Here is a 19,908-nt window from a genome sequence, read left to right on the forward strand (position 1 = left end):
CCCGCGAGTCCGCCCTCCGCGGCCCGCGCCGCAGTACGAGCCTCCTCCCTCCCGCCCCCCGCGCCGCCGCCGCCGCAGGAGAGGGGGGGCCCGGGCGGGCGCGGCGAGGGCGCGCGGCGAGCCCAGAGCCGGTGCGGGGCGCGGGCGAGCGAGCTCCGGCCGCGGCGGGAGGCGCCACCCCGGGGCTCGGGTAGCGGCGCGCCGGCCTCTCCTCGCCCTCCGCGCCCTGCGCCCCGCGCCCCGCGCCCCGCACCCGGCCCTCGGGCGCCGCAGCCTTTGCCGCCGCGGGTGAGAAGCTCGCGCTCTGCGCAGCTGAGGGAGCCGGCTCTTCCCGGGAGGGTGTCGCCGCCGGCTCGCAGAGTGCGCGGGCCCGGGAGGCGGGGACCGAGCGCCGCGACCCGCCATGGCTCAGGCCGCCAAACAGCTGAAGAAAATCAAAGACATTGAGGCGCAGGCCCTCCAGGAGCAGAAGGAGAAGGAGGAATCCAACAGGAAGCGGCGGAACCGCTCCCGTGACCGCAAGAAGAAGGTAAGGGGGCGGCGGCGGCCCCTCACGGAGGTGCCCGGAGTGGCTGCGGGATGGCGCTCGGCCGCTGGAGCTGACCCCCCGGGAGCGGCAGGGGGAGGCGGACAAGGGACAGGGCGGGCGGCCCCTGGGCTGAGGCGCGCTCGCTGCCCCGAGAGTCCTTTCAGCACCTTGAACAGAGGCCGGCAGGCCGGCGCGCTCAGGAGGAACTTTTGCTGCCACCCGGCTGGTGGAGCAGGCGAGGGGCTGCACCGTGGGGGTTTCGCGCTGCTCGCCCAGCTTTTGGGGGGAGCTGGTTTGGATGAAAGGGCAGGCGCTCCAGAGGTGGCAGTGCCCGCTCCTGCTCAGGTGACCAGTTAGTTCTTCTGCACCGCACGGAGAGAGCATCTTCTCCAGATCTCTCAGGACGACTGGGGCAACTGCCTTCCTGGGCCCCTTGCGGACCCTTTGGGTCCGCGAGTAGACCTGGAAGACGCAACTCACCCCCTGGGCATTTGGCAACGTTTTAGGTTAAGGTCATTCCAGAGGAGTCGCTGGTGGCGGGTGGAGGAATTCCCACAGAAGCCTCCGCTGGGGGCTGTCCAGCCTGACCTAAGGCCTGGTTGGGGAAGGGCTCTGCCACGGATCATCATGGGTCAGTCTTTCATGGGACATGGGTCTGTGGTGAGGACACCCCAGGGATCCAGACCCCTGAAGGCAACTGTTGCTATTTGTAGTCCCTCTTTCAGATCAAGGCATGCTAAGGGCCACCTTAGACTAGATCCATGGTCTAATTACAAATACCTGGAGGTCCACAGCGACTAAGCAGCTGACTCTACCGCGAGCTAGAGCTGCGGAAATGCTCAGGCTAGGAGAGAATGGATGGAATTCTGGGAGTCCAAGGGAGAGCAGGACCCTACCTTCAGAGAGCCATTTTAACCCGGAGAAGTTGGTGTGGGGCCTGCAGGAACGTCCCCTGGTCAAAGATTTGGGTTCTTGGAGCTTCCCCACAGCCCTTGCTTAGGAAACACTCCCTCCTCCCAAACTGTCTCCTGAGAAGGAGATATGGAAGCTGCAGCTGAAAGCAGTGTAGGGGACAGTCTACTTTGCAGTAGGCAGCAGGACAGGTAACGGCCCTTTTCCTGGAGATGCCACTGGGCAGGTGGAGATGTTCTCTGATTTTTTTTTAAAAACCATGTTAGGTGTTCCTATAGCCCTGAAAAATACAACAGTGTCCCTTCTCCCCCCTCCCCTTCTGTCGCCCCTTCCCCTGCCCCCATATTGGCATCTTGTGTGTAAGTAGTAATCTCAGCATGACACACTCCTTAGGCAAGAGTGGCAAGAGGTCTTTCCCAAACCAACAGCGAATCAGAGTTTGGGCCTGTGCCACTGAGAGGGAGAATCCCACTGTTAGGGTCTCTGATGCCAATCCTGTAGGCCAGGCAGGGAAGGCTCTTAGGAGAGCCTGACGCTCACCCACTTTCTTGGCAATGGTGTTGGCCCTCTATCTTTCCATTCCTGTTCTTGAGCTTAGAGGAAAACTTACTCCACGTTTTCATCCCAGTTCTTGCCTCAAACCTCGTCTTCATGTTGCAGACACCAGAGGTAACATTTGGACTGATGATCAAAACAGAACGCTCTTTAATTTCATTTCTTTTTTAGTTGACTGTGTGTGATGCACACACACACACACACACACATACACACACACATGCACACACATATTCATTTTACATCTTTGATCTTTATTTTTACATTCTTGGTAAACTTTGTCCCATGTTTTAGTCCCAGGTGATTCTAAGTTCTCCCTGGATTGCGTTGTTTTGACTTACTAGCTGGTCACAGCATACTGCGTCAGTAGGTGTTCCGAAAATCTTCCATACAGATTTTCATGGTTTTCTGCAGTATCTTGAGAGCTGTGATTGGTACAACAATGGGGGAAGTTTTAATCCAAGCTGATATCGATGACGTGAACTCCCAGGACATTTTCTTTATTGGGGGACATGTTATGGGGGTGCTCGGGGATGCTTTGTTTGTATTTCATAGTTGATTGTGAGATGTTTTGGGTAGTCACATAAGGTAACATCGCTGAAGTCTACAGCAAAATATAAAACTGCAAGAAGGTGGATGACCCTAGCAGGAAAAGTGAGGGACAGAAAGCAACACAATAAAAAGAGCATTTATCTGTTTGTTTTCATTTAATTTGTGAAGGGTGCTGGGTATCAGATCCAGGGCCTTGTCCATGCTAAGCAGGTGTTTTACCACTGGGCTATACCCCTGGCCCCAAAGGAGGATTTAGAGAAAGTTCTGCGGGATCTATGTTAAGCAGTGGGCAGCACTGACTTGAAGGTTCAGATAAGGTGAGGTTTAAATCCAGTGTTTACTAGAGGAGGAATGTTTCAGCCTTTAACATTAAAATCAAGCAGCAGTGGACTCTCTACTGATCTCACAGATGACCTGGAGGCTCTGGAGCCATCTTCCTCGTCCCCCATGAGCATAAAAAGAGAACTTCCTACATACAAATGAATACATTCCCACAGAGGCATGGCAGTTTACAGCAATGGGTAGCTGAGCCAAGGACACTCTGAATTTACTAGAAGGATAGGAAGATGTCGGCCTCATGGGTAGCTGCTTCACTGGGGCTGACTGAACAGAACTACGTCCCTCCTCCCGTGTGTAGGAATAACCGTGGTTGTAACCTGAACAGCGGTTGCAGCTTTTACAGTTGTGATACTGTGTGGGATTGTGCCTGCTATGGGTGCTGTGCACCAGGGTTGGAGGCTGGTGTTGTGACGCACTGACTGACACACATAGAAACCTCAGCACAGACACTGGAGCTCAGCTTGGGAGCTCTGAAGGTGCTTCATTCAGTTTCCTGGTTAAGTAGCCACACCCTCGCCAAGCCCTTGCTGTTTCTAGCTGCTGCTTATTATATTTTATTTTTAAAAAAAAATAATAAAAGCGAAACATAGCAGTTATGACATTTACCGTTAAGTTCCCTTGTTTCTGAAGGCTACAGCGGAAAGGAATAAATGGTAAGGCCTGTGTAAAGCATGCATTTGCATTAAAAAGGACTATTTTCTAGGGCTGAGGAAGCTGTGAGAAGAAGGAGGATTTGTGTGCCTTTTATGCTTATCCAGAGCCTGACGCTGGAAGGAAAGGAAGGGCGGGAGAAGCCCCAGGTAGCGTTAACTGGGCTTGTTCTTTATTCTGCCCACCTACTTCATTCTAGATGTGGGTGCAGGAAAAGCTTGTATCATGCCCTGTATGTGGCTGGGCGCTTGCCACCCAGCTGGGTACTTCACACACAAGGGGCATGCAATGGATGTTTGTAGAATTGATGGGTTTGATGAGCGAATTATGTTTCTCTCTGCTGGCCTAGGCATTGTGTTGGCTGCAGCCTGTGTTCAGGTGGAAACTGCACTCTTTGCCTATCTTTGTGGGGAGGGGGGTATTGGAGGGAGCCTGATGCATCTTTTCCGAGTCATTTGCACAGCAATAGCAACTTGAGGCAGGCAGGGGGACTACCTGGTCTTTGGGTGCAGCGTTCTGCTGATGAACATGCGGTTATCCATTTGCAGGGTGTCTGCTGTACTACATAGCAAGTGGCTCTAGCTGTTTGGAACAGCAGTTTCTTAACAGGGCCTCAAGGAGCCAAAGCTTTGTGGATAGACAGTGAAAAGGCAGGAAAAACAGCAGTCCAGGAGTGCCAGTTGCAGGCACAGAAGATGTCTTAGCTCTTCTCCTCTGCTCAACTTCTGGGCAGTGGAGATGGTGGGGGGGGGGGGTGTGCAGCTGGTTAAGAGTGGGGAAGCTGGTGGGACATAGTGGGGCAGGATTGAAGACAGCAAGCTAGGCTGGAGCCAGGCTGGCCCAGGACTCCCGTTTGCAGAAAGCGCCAAGTGCAAACTTCTGTTATCTTTGATTTGGTTTTTAAACTCAACCAAGAGCTCAGTGGTAGGGTCCGGAGAACGCTGCTCCTGGGTCCTGTAGTTAGGCCCGCTTGCTAGCACAGGCCAGACTTGTGTGTAAAGTTCCTATTTAGTTCTTGAATTGCACAAATTTTGTACTGCACGTGAATTATTAAGAGCATCGATTTATTAATAATTGCAAGACTCTAAAGCATTCCACCACTTTGGCAATCCATGTTTGCAGAACATGGAGATCCTCGAAAAACAGGAAGCAGTCCTTTTTGCTCTAGACGTGGAAGGTGCTGGCTGTGGCTGGTGATGGGATTTTCCCCAGCTTGCCTCATGCCCCATTGCTAGCTTCGCTCTTCCTTCTCTGGCATATGGTATTCTTTGGGGGCTCTTTTCAATGCCCAGTCATAAACTAGGACAGCCTAGCAGACAAAGATACTATGCGTGTGTGTATACCCAGCTCTCTGTGCTTTGCAGGTCATGCATGCCCCGCAGCTATCCCATGAAAGCAGGTGACGCACAAGCTGAAATTCAGCTAGATTGTGGACCCCCGTTAGGAAGGGGACACAAGGTTGCCCTCCAACCTTTAACCTGCTCACCCCAACAAAGGCTGCTTGCTTACCAGTTTTGCTTTGGTCTCCTCACTATGACAAGATGTTAAATTTAACTTCCTTTCTTCTGTTTTAATTGGCCTGTGAGAGCTGTGCACATGGGAGGCCATAGTTACAAACAGTTATACAAGATGGCTAATGAACTTTGCATCAGAAATGTTCTTAGGCTCCATGTGTTGAAAATGTGGTCCTAGGCCAGGTGCTTCAGTTAAACATTGGGGTGTTCTTGAGGTGGACCCTCGTGGGAAGTTTTCAGGTCACTGGGGAATATAGCCTAGAAGTGCATTTGGGAACTTAGCCTTTTTCAGATGCTTCCTCTCTCTTGTGCCTCAGTGGCAAAGTGAGAGTTTGACCTTGCCAAACTTTCCCCACTAACACATGCTTGGTCGGTCTCATCCCAAGTGCCAGAGCATTCGCAGACTGACACCTCCAAAACTGTGAGCCAACAGGCCTTTCTTCCTAATAAATTGATTATCTCAGGCATTTGTTACAGTGGTGGAAATCTGATAGTCCAGAGCTAATTAACTGCTTTTGATTAAACCCTCTGGCCAAACCTCTGTGTGAAATGCCGGTGTTTGCCTGAGAAGGCCGGCACATTATTCTTTCAGTGCTGGTGAATGAGAAAAAGGGCACTTTAAACCACATCTTCATTTCCTTCTCGAGAAAGAAATGAAGTTCCTACTTGGAATAGATTTATTATCGCATGCCCACTCAATCATCTGTGCAGGCAGTCTGTATTGTGGGACGAGCTTGCTGTGTTAAAGTCTGGTGCGGTGTACAGCTGTGCATCAGCAGGTAACATGAAAGTGGCTCCTCATGTTTCTGAGGAGTCATGACCGAAGTCACGGCCAGTGACTCCAGGGTGTAGAACATGCCGAAGATGAGACACATTGGATTGTGGGTCTACTGGAATTGTATGGGGGAGGTTCCGGACTTTAGGAACACACAGCACAATACACTTCTCCAGGAAAGACAACTTGCATTATAGCTTGTCGAACCAAAACCATTACTTTCCAGTGTGACTAGATCCTTTGTGTCTGAGAAGATTGCTCTTCTGTTGTTGTTTTTCAAGGAAGACTGAGGAAAGCCAATGCTTAGCATAGGTGCCCTTCTTCAAAATGAAGCGAACTGCAGATTTGATGCTTAGCACAGAGCCGCTGGGCTCTGGCTGCTGCCGCCTCATGAATGTCCAAAGGCTCCCGGGGATATCTTAGAGCAGTCTGCTTGGTGGCTAGGAACTCCACAGCAAGGAATGGGTAAAGACTGAGTACCAGGAGCCCTCTGCTTGCCTTCTGGCTAGACTACTTTCCCCTAACTTTCTGACTCAGAGATTTCTCTGCCTGCCCATAGTTAGCCTTTTGCGATGCCGTCCCTTCATAGTGTGCTTATGTGTGTAAGTGCATGGCAGGGGCTTTCTGTCCTTACCTTCTCCTTTGTCCTGTTCTGGAAAGCTTTTTGCATCTTACAAGGAATGCACAGAGTACACGCAGATCCCCAAGGTCAACTGGAACTGACTGAAGTTGGGTGAGCAGACCTTAGCACACTGAACAGTCTGTGGGTGATCCAGCCTGGCCCCACAAAACTAGTCTTGGAAAAAGATGTGTGGTGGAGGCTTCCTGGGGTTGGGGGAAGTGGCTGCTGGGTGGGGTCTCTCTGGGCTGGTAGGGGGTCATCCAGATGTGTGGAACAGCATCCAGTGGTGCAAGTAGCATGTGTGGCAGTAGTAAAGTGGACTCTGGAGGAGGAGGTGGTCAGGAACTGTGGGCTCAGCGTGGAAGCCAGCACCCTAGACTGGAGAGGAGCCTGGGTAGGGCCAGTCAGGAGAGTAGAGGAGGCCCTGAGGTAAGGAAGACATAGAGAAAACACTGTTACCCAGGCTGACCTGGGCTGAGATGGCAGGCAAGGACCAAAAGCCAATGAAAAGCTAGAGAATTGTTCGGGTAGTGGGGTTCCCTGTGCGAGCAATGGACGAAAGTGCTCCAGGACAGCTCCAGGTCCCCTTTGACCCTGTTAGCATATTTGCATAGACACTAATATACAAAAGTGAGTGATGTCGACGTGTGTGTGTGTGTGTGTGTGTGTGTGTGTGTGTGTGTGTGTGTGTGTGCTTGTGGGATCCAGTGCTAACAGGAACTTGTTTCTGACTTGGTGTTTGGCAGGAAATTGGTGGCACCTGTCATTGAGCTAGGGAAGAAGGGGGCAGTGGAAAGGATAAGTGCTTTCTCAGAATATGCCTGTGAGTAACTTCCTGACAGAGGGGGAAAGCATATGGGGACTTCTTAAATATGGGTAGGGATCTGTTCAACCCTATGCCCTCTAGCAAGGCCTGGGATGTAGACATTCTAGGTGCTTTAAGTATGACAAAAAGAACACAAGAGCTAAAGGATGTTGCTGAAGGACATCATACCAGTGGTAGCACCGCCCTGTCTGTCTGTCTGTCTGTCTGTCTGTCTGTCTGTCCCTCTCTCTCTCTCTCTCTCTCTCTCTCTCTCTCTCTCTCTCTCTCTGTGTGTGTGTGTGTGTGTGTGTGTGTGTGTGTGTGAGATCAGGAATTGAGTCCAGGGCCTTGTGTGTGTGCTATACAAACTTACCATAGAGCCGTGTCCCTAGCCTTTTTTTAAAAAAGGATTTTATTTTGAGATGGTGTGGCAGGTTAGGTTGATGGCCCTTTGAGTAACATACTTGCTGCACAAGCCTGAGGACCTCAGCTACCACCAACATAAAAAGTTGAGTGTGGTACTGTGTGTCCATAGCCTCAGAGCTGGGCAACAGGGTAGATCCTTGCAGCTTGCTGGCAGATGGTCTGTGAGCTCCAGGTTCAGTGGCAGAGGAATACATCCAGCAGTTAACGCTGGCCTCCACATGAGCAGGCATGGTCGGCACCACATGGCCATCCCTAAAGAGCTGGGGGAGGGCATCACTTAATTGCCCAGGCTTACCACAAGCACCTTCTGCCTCACCCTTTAGCATCCGTAGGACCGGAGGCATTTGCCACCACACCCCTACCCAACTTACTTTTAAAGAAGGGACTGTCACGCAGTTACCCAGTTGATAACATGCTGTACATTTTAAAAGAATATTTCTTTCTTTTTCTTCTTTAAGGAGACAGAATCTCTCTGTGTCACTCATGGTGGTCTTGAAAACCTTGGACTCAAGAGAGCCGCATGCCTCAGCCTTCTGACTGCTGGCATTATAAGCAGACCCCAGCACACGTGGCAACACTGATAATCTTTGATGTGTGCTTCTAGGTGATTAAGTCCCCCCTTTTAATTCTTCTCTGTATTCACACTATTTAAGAAACTAAGGGCAGATAATTTATGCACAGACAGAAGAAGAATACAAAGGATGCCCTGCTTGTCAGGGAGGACGTCTGAGCTCAGCCTTCTGGGGAGGAGAGCTGGAAATGATAGATGACATCACACTCCAATTAAGAATCCCAAGGTGATGTGAACTAAAGCCAAGTAGGTGACAGTGTCCTGGTTCAAAGTGGGGCTGGGCCATGGTCCTTAAGACATCTGGGCAGGAGCTGGGCATGGTGGCGCACGCCTTTAATCCCAGCACTTGCGAGGCAGAAGCAGGTGAATCACTGCGAGTTCGAGACCAGCCTGTTCTACAAAGCAAGTCTAGGATAGCCAAGGCTACACAGAGAAACCTTGTCTTGAAAAACAAAAACAAAAACAAAAACAAAAAGGTACCTGGACAGGGAAAAAGTCCATTGCAAATTAACATGGAAATTCATCCTACACTCTGTATCCAGGTGGTCTTCCAAAAACGGGGCAAATCAGTTCTGCTCCCTCCTCAAAACCTTCTTTGGCCTCCCAATTTCCATGAGATTAAGTCCAGCCTTATTAGCGCTGGGCTGCTTGGCCTGTCATGTGTCTACTGTGCTAGCATCTCCAAGGTGAACCGAGAGCATCTTCAGGACCTTGGAAGGCTTTCACTTGATGTTAGAGCTTCCTGCATCTAAACCCTTAGCTTCACACACGCACAGTAACTCTTCCATCAAAGACCAACTTCAACATTGCTTTACACGTCCTAAATGACCACCAGATAAGGCTACCCTGCCTGTAATACTCCTGGATGCCTGTGAGTAAGGCCACTGGAAACTCGCAAGGACTTTAGTGTTGGGTAAGGAGGCTTACCATGTGTAGAGTATTAGCGCTCTAGTGAGCACTCAGTGACTTCAGGTCAAACGCTCCTGTTTCCACCCCCACCCTAGGCATGAACCCAACACAGGCATGAGCCAGCTGTGTCTGTGGATAAAAACACGATGCCAGGGAACACAGCCATTGGAGCTTCCCTCTTCACCCCTAACATGACTTAACACATGAATGTTTAGTCCCACTTGTATATCATTTAAATAGTATAAGCTCCTTTCCAGAGATGGCTATGAATGTCAATTACAGTATTTACTTAGTATTGCCAGAGTGTTCTGAGATGAATTAGGAAAGACTGGAGAAATGTGAACCTGACCCAAAGCCACAGTTCAGTGAAGAATCAGCAACAGACCAAGTCAGAAGAGCTCTGACACCTGAGCAGTCTGCGGGAATGACATTAGATTTTTAGACATAGACTCTCCCCCTCACCATGGATCCTTAACAGGTCTATTTAGAGCTATTCAAAGAGCTGTGTTGATTTCTACCATTGAGCCTGGAAACGAGAGCGTCTGCTCTGAGGTCACACAGTGCTGGAGAGTGGGAGGCCAGGCAGGATAGACGTGTGGTGAGTCCCACCATCGGTGTCCTCTAACTGAGGGTGGCTGAAGCCCAGCACCTACTGCTCACCTGGTCAGTATCTTGGGAGCCATAATACTGCTGCTGGATTCAGAAGGGAGGGCACTTTTTTTTTCTTTCTGCTTTTGGTTGAGCAAACCATAGACAAAGTGTCTTTTTCTTCCTTATTTCACACATAAAATGGACTTTTGGCTTTATGCCGATCACGGCTGCATTGGGAGGACATTGAAACTACATGCGATGTGAAACAAATGTTTACATCTGTTATCTAGCTGTCTGTCTCATACAATGTCAAGCCACGGAATGCAACCTACCCCCCCTCCAATGTTAGCACTGTAAACCCAAATATCGGCATTGCCACCACTCCGCAGATGGGGGACAGTACTGTGTGCAGTGCATACAAGGGGGGTCAGCCACGGCATCGATAGACTCTTTGATAGCTACTGAGATAGAGAGATGGACGGCTTGGGGAGAACGGCACCAGCTGCGCAAGAATGGTGGCCGGAATTTGATCCCTAGAAGCCAAATAACCATGGAAGACAGAACAAAGTTGCCCTCTGACCTTTATATGCACACGGTGGCACACACGCTTACACATACCATGAACACGCAGTAGTAATAAAGGGTTTTAAAGAGGGCTTTTTTGCCCTCTGCTGTGAACTGTTCTGTTCCCAAGAAGCTTCAGTGCCCTTGCCTGTCCAACCTGCTCTTTCTCTTATTAACAGAGTTACTTTATAAATATTTCATGTGTGTGGGTACTTTGCCTTTATGTATGTCTGAGCACCACTTGTGGGCCTGGTACCTATGGAGGTCAGAAGATGGTGTCGGACACGGATACCCTGGAACTGGAGTTACAGACATTGGCGAGCCACCATATGGGTGCTGAGAACTGAACCCTGCTCCTCTGGAGGAGTACCCAGTGCTCTTAACCACGGAGCCATCTCTACAGCCCCTAGAGTTACTTCTTTAAAAACAGAGACTCAGTAGTTGTCACCCACCTTCACTGATCCCTTCGTTTACACTCCATGGCTTCTGGGGCGGGGTCAAACTCTCTCCCAGTGGCTTAGAGGCCACTCATTGGCTGTCTGCTGTCAGGGCCTCTGGCCCTGGACTAGCACCCCATGCCAGAAAGCAACTCTTTTGCACTCAATTTCCTTCCTGGTGCCCCATGTCATAGTGCAGCTGTATAGGACTGCAGACTCGAAGGTGGATGGGTTTGGACAACCCTACCCTATCTTGAACAAAGGTACCCTATGTAGCAGAGGGCTCCGGTTTTTCTCCTATTTTGTGTCCAGTCCTTGCGGTCCACAGGTAAGGAGGCGGTGGACTGACTGGGCACCTCAGCCATGCCGCTGTGTGCTCTCGGTTGGCAGGTTAAGTCCTTTGAGCACATGTCTGAAAAGTATGCTACTGCAGAGCCTGTGTGCTTAGGCATCCTGTGACTGTAAGCCTTGTTTAAAGGAGATGAGATGCTGTCTCCTCCTTCTCCTTCTCCTCCTCCTCCTCTTCCTCCTCCTCCCTCTACTCCTCTCTTAGAAAGCAGATTTGGCATTCTGTGCTGTATGTGATGCAGTTTGCCAGTCAGACCTTGTGTCTTAGGACCTAGACTTTTAGAGGTTTCATTGGTTTGTTTTACTGTAACAAAATACTTAGTATGATTAACTTATAGAGAAAAAAAGGTTTATTTTTGTTCACAATTTGGGAGGCTCAAGATTATAATCAGGTTGACATATTGCTTTTGGGCCTCTGGTTGGGGTGCCATATGGCAATGACAGAGAACACATGGTGGAGACCTTCTCAGATCATAGAAGGCGAGAGTCCCAGAATGTCTCTTAAAGGCATATTCCCACAGACCTTTGTGCTTCTCCCTAGGCCCTACTCCTAAAGGTTTCATATGTTCCAATAGTGCCATTCTGGTGACCACATCTTTAATACACATGTATTTGGGCACATTAGACATCCAAACTATAGTGAAAATCAATTTATCTCTTGGGGACAAATTCTAGCCTTTTCACTTACTATGATTCTCTGAAATTCTGTTTTTCATTTTGTTTCTGCAATATTGGGATTAGAACCCAGAGCTTCTCACATACTAAGTCAGCAACCTGTCACCAATCTGTGTCACCAGAGCCTCCCACATGCTAGGTCAGCATCCTGTAACTGATCTGTGTTACCAGGCCCTTGCACATACTAGGTCAGCACCCTGTCACCAGTCTGTGCCCCTAGGGCCTCACACATGCTAGGGCAGCACCCTGTCACTGTGTCCTCACAGCCTTGCACATGCTAGGCCAGCACCCTGTCACCGATTTGTGCCTGCAGAGCCTCGCACATGCTAGGTCAGCACCCTGTCACTGAGCTGTGTCTGCAGAGCCTTGCACATGCCAGGTCAGCACCCTGTCACTGGTCTGTGCCTGCAGAGCCTCGCACATGCTAGGTCAGCACCTTGGACATTTGAGACAGGGCCTTGCCATGTAGCTCAGGTGGGCCTTGAGCTCAGCCCCCTCATCTCAACGTTCCTAGTGCTAGGTTTACAGGTGTGCCCCTGTAATTACTCTGTCATCAACTTTCAGAATCAGTCTCTGATCCAGGGGCCACCCCCACCGTTCTCAAGTGCATTGTTTCCTTGTCTTCATGGAAGCACAGGTGCTAAAAACTGCCCACAGTGGCTGTTCTGCAGGACTTGAAGAAAAGAGGATGCTCCAGGAAGGTGATGGAGATGAGCTCTTATCCAAGAGCCTACCTTTGGGAACCCTGGGGAGCAGAGCCCAGTGGTCCCCACCTGCCTTCCAAGGTATCATGCCATCGTCCTCCTTACATCCCTGCAAGGAGTGGGCAGCATGCTTCTATTCACCAGAGAACAGATCAAGTTTGTGGCAGAGCTGGGGGTAAAATCTCAGCCCGTCTCTCCAAAGCCCCAATTTGTATCAGACACTTGGTGGCATGTGTAGGATCTGCAGGTCCAGGTTCCTCCCACTTTCTGGTTTCCTCATCAATCACCTGCCTACCCTGCTTGCTTCCTGCAGGAGAAGAGCCAGGGTTATCCATCTGTGTCGCATGTGTCCTCCACAGGGGAAGTGGACCAGGGAGTGCAGATGGCAGGAACACCATCTCTCGTGCTCTCCTGGCTCTCTCTGTCTTGGCAGCTGCATGGGACACCCACTTTACAGCTGAGGCCGGGAGGCACAAGGGTCAAGGCACAGCTCCTCGAACTGGAGTTAGGCTCCGTCCACATGCCTAGCTGTGAAAGGACAAAATGGGGGGAGAAAGACAAGGTGTAGGAGGGGCCAACCACAGTTTAAATGCGTGTATATGTGGTGTGTGGGATCTGGAGAGCATGCATGTGGAGCCCAGAGGTCAACCTCAGGTGCCTTGCTCAGTCACTGTCTAGCTCAGTTCCTGAGACAGGATCTCTTCCCTTGAAGCTCAAGGATTGTGCTACATTGCCTGACTAGCAAGTTCTAGGGGTCTGCCTTGTCCACTTCCCCAGCGTCAGGGTTACAGAAAGATGCTACTGCGTTAGTGTGTGTGTGTGTGTGTGTGTGTGTGTGTGTGTGTGTGAGAGAGAGAGAGAGAGAGAGAGAGAGAGAGAGAGAGAGAGTGAGTGCATGTGCGTGGACTCACTGGGAAGCAGAATTCAAGCCCTCTTGCTTATAAGGCAAACGCAGTATTGACTGAGCCCCAGCCCCTAAACACTATTTTGAAACTTAGCACAAAGCCTAGAGCTTAAGTGAGCTTTGGGTAGCAGCTTCCTTGGATCATAAATAAAATGTCAACCCTACCCACACTAGCCTCTGAAACACCTAGGGATGTGTTCCCTTCAAAAGAATAATAGAGCCTGGCACGGTTGTGCTCTTGGGGAGGCAGAGACAGGTGGATCTCTGTGAGTTCGAGGCCAGCCTAGTCTACAAAGTGAGTCCAGGACAGCTAGGGCTGTTACACAGAGAAACCCTGACTTGAAAAACAAAAAACAAAGAAACAAACAAAAAGAACAATAGATATTGGTGACAAGCTAGACAAGATATGAATACGTGTGTGTGTGTGTGTGTGTGTGTGTGTGTGTGTGTGTGTGTGTGTGTAAGAGAGGGAGAGATGGAAACGGAGAAATGTAAATATGACCAGAAACATGTGGTATATGAGTGGTGGCTGGTCCTGACTGTCCCTTAACAGTAGTTGCATGACTTTAGTAATAATTATTTCACTGGTTTGGGCCTCTTTTTTTTTTTTCTTCCCTCACCTGTAGAATGAAGAGCTTGGACTAGTCTAGGCCACAAGCTTGTTTTACAAAAAGAAGATACAGCTTTTATTTATTCATATACCAAATGTATATTTTATTTACATATATCTAACTTTTTATTTATCTATTATTATTTTTGCTATGTTGTGGAGACTGGCTTTGAACTCCTGGGTCAAGCATCTTCCTGCCTCAGCCTCTGATGTAGTAAGGATCTTGGGTATTATACCATCGTGCTAGACAGACAGGAGGGGATCTGGGGGATTCCACATGCCTTTCCTTCAAGGGAAAACACACTGAGAGAAAGGAAATGGCTTGTCCAGAGCACACAGCTATTTTTAGTGGCCAAACAAGTTCTAGAATATGTGTCCAGGCCCAACTCCTCTGCAGGCTGGTGAGGAGTCCCAGTTATTAGAAGCAGAGTGTCTGAGTCTAAAACGGAGGGAGGAACTTGGAGGAGAGAGAGAGCCCTTGTTCTGTGGTCCAGCGTGGAAGCAGGCCTATTGCCAGAGGCCGCCGGCACAGCTGATGCAGGAGCTGTCTCAGGCCTGCTGCTGCAGGTGCTAAATTATTCAGAATCTACTGGTGCCTGCAGAAGAGGAAGCAGCTACCACGGGGCTTGGGTTCAGCTGTAGTCCTCGTGTGAGGCCGGAGGAATGTGCCCTCAGCAGAGGATTCCTAACTGTTCTCTGTTCGTGTGCCCTCATTAGTCTTCTTGGGTGCCACGTTAGGTTTGGTGTGTTGGGGGTGGTGGTGGGGTGCTGGAAGCCACGGCCTGCTGATAGCACTTTGTTTGTTCTCTACCTCTAGTGTCATAGCATGAGTAGAGTCAAAGGACATGCCAGGTCACGTGGGTGGGATCTCTCTCCTGTCAAGGGACAGTCTGGGGTGACTTGTCCAGAGTCAGAGCTGAGCGTCCGTGCTAGAAGAATGACGGTGTTCCAGGAACCCTTTCCTGACTGCCCTGGGCAGAGATCGTCCATCACTGCCCTCGGTGCTCTGTTTGTTAATAAGCCGTCTTTGCTGGGAAGCAGCAGAGAGCAATACTTCAGTCTCTGTTGCAGATGCTCAGGTGAGTGGCCAGAGCAGGAAGGCAGCCAGAGACATAGAGAGCACGTGAGCATGGCAGCAAATCATTTATTAATATAAATTTGATTAATCAACACTCGGCGTCAACCTAACACAGGCTAGAATCATCTGAGAGGAAGGATCCTCAGCTGAGCAAACGCCTCTGTAAGATCAGGCTGTGGGCAAGCCTCTAGGGCATTGTCTTAAGTAGTGATTGGTGGGGGACAGTCCAGCCATTGCATATGGTGCCATCTCTGGGCTGGTGCCTCTGGTTCTATAAGAAAGCAGGCTGAGCAGCCATGAGGAGCAAGCCAGAAAGCAGCACCGCTCCGTGGCCTTTGCATCAGCTCCTGCCTCCAGGTTCCTGCCCTGCTTGAGTTCCTGTCCTGACTTCCTTCAGTATGAGCAGTGATGCTGAAGTGTGAGGCAAACCAGCCCTCTCCTCCCCAAGTTGCTTTGGTTATGGTGTTTCACCGAAGCAATAGTAACCTTAACTAAGATACGCAGATTCCAATTTTATTGTTAATAAATATTATTAATAAAACTACCCATTTTCACCCCCAGCTAGTTGAAAATATGTAAATCATTCATAGTGAGCTGCACAAAAACTGGCAGTAGGCTGGCCTAGGCCTTTGGGTCTTGCTTGCCAACCACCGTACTAAGGGTTTCCTTTCCGTGCTGGACGTGTGCAGGGGCCCACCTAGGCCGTCTTTGTAGGTCGTAGCTGAGCGGATGGATCTAGTGATGTGCCTTCAGCTCAGACTCAGGAGACTAAATACGAACGCATCTGAGCCTCCAGGGGAGCAGGCAACATAGGCATGATTGCTGCGTGTACTGATGTAATTAATACCGGGGATGGAGCCCCAGGCTTTTGCATATACAAGGAAAGTGCTGTCCCACTGAGCTATATGTCCACAGTCACTGGTGTTTTGAGTGGTCCAAGACTGCCTGGAACTACCTATGTAGGCCGGCCTTAAACATGTGGTCCTCCTTCCTGCCTTCACTTCCGGAATGCTAGGATGACAGGCATGCATAGCCCACTAGAGCAGACAGTTAGTTTTCCTAGTTTAGAGAGAGGCAATGTTGCAAGAGCTTCGGGGCTTTAGGTTCCAGACCAGCCGCGGGGAGGTTGCTGCTGCTTCTCCATGCACAGGGAGGTGTGAGGGACAGCAGACTGCTCCCTTGCTGGGGACGGGAAGCCTCCAGGGGCCTGTGTTCCGGTGCTGGCTTAGGTGGAAGACCTGTGTCAGAATGCTTTGCCTTCCAGCTACATCTCCCTGGCCTGGCACTCCTGCAGTGAGGCAGGGATGTCTCTTCTGTTGAGGCAGAATTGTTACACATAAGCTAAAATTAGATGTTTTGTTTGAATTATGTTAATTTGACTTAATTGTCGGGGAATGTCAGCGTTCTTCAGAAATCCCAGAGCTCTGCCAGTCTTGAATAGCAGAGCTCCCTTTACCATGTGCTGCCTCTCCAAGCCCAGCAGATTCTCACGTCTGGTGTCTCACAAGAGACCCAGAGGGGCTGCAGCCAGGGATGCGAAGCCTGGGAAGGCCTGCAGCGATGGGCATCTGTGCCTTAGGCCCCAGCTCCTGTCTGATTCCTCTGTGGTTTCCATTCTGCCTGTGATGCATTTTAAACACCCTGGGTTTGGGGTTTTGTTTTGGTTCTTTTGAGCCTTCATGGATGGATTCCCTGGGCAGTTGCACAGGGTGTCACCCTCTGAAGGGTCTGTGCTTGTCACTACGTTGACATTACTCACCCTGTTTTGACAAGGGGCTCTGCATTTCCATTTTGCCCTGGACACACAGGTTGCATAGCCATTGCTGGCTATGTGCTAGTTTTCATAGGCTAACACTTGTACTTTCCGGTCCAAATGACCTTGAGTGTGACTTGCTTTTGGGCATGGCAGCTGGAGTGCCCAGAGGAAACTCTTGCATATAAAGACCTCTCCCAGACCTTGTCTAAGGTGAGCTCTTGACTGGCTCCTCTGGAGAGGACCAGGGCCTGCCTCTGACCCTCTTCTCTCTGACCTTGCCAGTGCAATTAGGGCATGGCTGCCTTCAAAGGTAAGGTTGAGGTGCAAAGAAGACCTTCAGGCACTGTCTTCCCAGCCAGGAAGACTGAGTATCCTCGCCTCCTAGGTCCTCACAGACCTAGTTCTCTCTGACAGAGCCTTGCTGCAAATTGCATTTCAGGTTTCTTGTGTATGTTTGATAATGAATGGTTTGTGAAGGGTGGGAGTGTGGCACTGCTCTTGGGCTCTGCCGCTTCTAGATTGTCATGGATGTGCTCTTAGTTGACTATTTGGGAGGGCATACTGGGAGCCAATCACCCCTCCCGCATGCTAAGCTCTTCATCTCCGCCTCACACTACCATAGCCCCGTGGCCTTTGGTCTCACACACACACACACACACACACACACACACACACACACACACACGATTTGCTATCCCCCGATCTAATGTTGTTTCTGCTGCTGTGGCGAACACCATGAGGAATAGCAAATTGGGGGGGGGGAATTTATTTGATTTACATTTCCAGGTTGTAGCCTATCACTGAGGGAAGTCAGGATAGCAACTGAAGCAGGAACTTGAAGCGGGAGCATGGAGAAAAGCTGCTTCCGGCTCATTTGCAGGCTCACACTTAGCTAGCTTTTTCGTATAGCCCAGCGCCATCTGTCTAGAGAATGATGTTGCCCACAGTGGGCTGGGACCTCCTACACCACCTAACAATCCAGACCGCCTCCCATATACATGCCCTCCAGCCAATTGTGAAACCCTCAACTAAAACTCTTTTCTCAAATGACTCTAGACTGTTTCAAGGTGACAGTCAGAGCTAACTAGGACACTCCATTCCTTGTCAACATGACAGAAAAACACATCTCACTTTAAGACATAACTGTTCAATTCCCTGTCCTTCAAGGGCTCTCATGTTACTATATTAAACACAGTCCAACTTTAAAAACCCCAGAGGTCTTTATGAATTTCAGTGCTTAAAAAGTTTCACTATAGCTTGAAAAGCAAATTACATCCTTCTTATTCCAAAAGGGAAGAGCCAGGACATGGGAAAAACCAGATCAGAGCAAAACTAAAACCCACTAGTGTAAATTCATGGCCTACAGTTCATGTTTGACATCTGGAACCACTCACTGTGCAGTCTTCTGGCTCCAGATCTGCCACCAACAGTACACATCGCTTGTCTCCGGCTTCATGCCTTACCTGCTGTTGCCCTTGGTGGAACGTCAACAGTCCTGGCATCTCCGGTATTCTGGGATTGTGGTATCCATTGCAACTGAGGCTACAGCTTCATTATTGGCCTCTTCAGGCCTCTCCATGTAGACTCTGACCTTTCTCACAGTGCCAAACCTCAGCTGCTGTCCATGATCCGTGGGTCAGCCAATTTTATAATGAACGATTGGGTTTGATTTTCTATGTCATGACCTCCGTGGCAGCTGAAGAAACTATTCTCTTCCAGGGGACACTTCAGATGGTTTTTCAATGAGCTCATACTTTTCATTGGTTAGTTCATCCAGTGCTCCTGGAAGCAACAATAGCTGCCACACTGTCTTTTTTTTTTTTTTCTTGTTTACCCACAGATTATCAAAAGTTTTATATACAGAGACCAATTGAGAAAATCCATCACAGGTATGACCAGCAGTTTGGGTTTTAGTTGAGGTATTCAAGGTGACTCCAAGATTACCCAATACAGACACAAAAACTGTGCTTGTGGCAAGATCGTTCTAATAAAGACATGACTATTGAGAGAGGAGGTAGCTGTAGTGTCTAGGACTCCAGGGTTCAGTGTTCCCTGGCTCTGAAGTAAACAAGACCCAAGGCTTTGCTCTGGGGCTGTCCAGTGTGATAAGACCCAGTCCTGATACCCAGAACTTCAGTTGGACGTTGGTCAGTTTACTGAGCCCCTGACATATGCTTCTTGATTTAACTGAATTCTCATGTTAGCATGTGATGCTAGCTAAGGCTTTTGTTTTATTTTGGTTTTGGTTTTGAGTCAGGGTTTCTCTGTACACAGAGAAACAGCCCTTGCTGTCCAGGAACTCACTCTGTAGACCAGGCTGGCCTTGAACTCAGTAATCTGCCCGTCTCTGCCTCCCAAGTGCTGGTTTAAAGGTGTGTACCACCACATCCAGTGTAGCTAGAGTTTTGAAGTAGGTCTAGTTTAGATCCTAACCTAGGCTCTGCTACTTACAATCTGTTACTTATAATAGGCCGTTTACTAGTCTGTTTTCTGATAACAAAATACTGATAACAATCGGTATCAATTTGTAATGCCACTAATCAGGTATGTTATAAAGAAAAGACATTTGCTTTGTCTCATTGTTCTGGAGGTCAAGGTGGAGGTGATGGCTATCTTGCTGGCAGAGTCAGAAGTGGTACTTGCACAGAAAGAGACAAGGGACTTTGTATATCTCTTTTGACTGTTCCCACTTTCTAAAGACCAGTATAGGTTAATTATTGCCCTCTAGCCTGATGATAATCTGACTCTAGTCAAATTCTATGGGTACCTCTTTTAATGCCTATAGGTTAAGTTCATGCACTGTCTTAGCTTTCTTTCTGTTGCTATGATGACACATTCTTACAGAAGCAACTTTAAGAGAGAGAAAGTTCTAGGCTTCGGTTCATCATTGCAGGAGAAGCCAAGCAGTCAAGAGCAGAGACAGATGGATGCATGACTGCTTGATTGCTCTTAGCTAGCTTTATCCTCTCATGCTGTTCAAGACACCTTGCCTAGGGAATAGTGTCACCCACAATGGGCTGGTGTTTCCTATATCAACTCACAATCAAAACAGTCTCCTACAGACATGCCCATAGGCCATTC

The 19,908-nt window shown here is 49.5% G+C and overlaps 1 protein-coding gene across 8 annotated transcripts in view; it reads left to right on the forward strand.

Moving 5' to 3' along the window:
* The first annotated feature begins 263 nt into the window (after positions 1-263).
* Positions 264-19,908, forward strand: part of ANK1 (ankyrin 1) — a 177,505-nt gene continuing 157,860 nt past the window's right edge. For all 8 annotated transcript variants that reach the window (XR_014775116.1, XM_084760015.1, XM_084760018.1 and 5 more), the window contains exon 1: positions 264-529. Coding sequence is in view for 7 of the 8 variants with exons in the window: in XM_084760015.1 (XP_084616141.1) it covers positions 404-529 (126 nt within the window). In the remaining variant the exon portion in view is untranslated. The remainder of the gene's footprint in view (positions 530-19,908) is intronic.

Source organism: Acomys minous (assembly GCF_964271855.1).
Source record: "Acomys minous genome assembly, chromosome: 15".
Classification (NCBI taxonomy): domain Eukaryota; kingdom Metazoa; phylum Chordata; class Mammalia; order Rodentia; family Muridae; genus Acomys; species Acomys minous.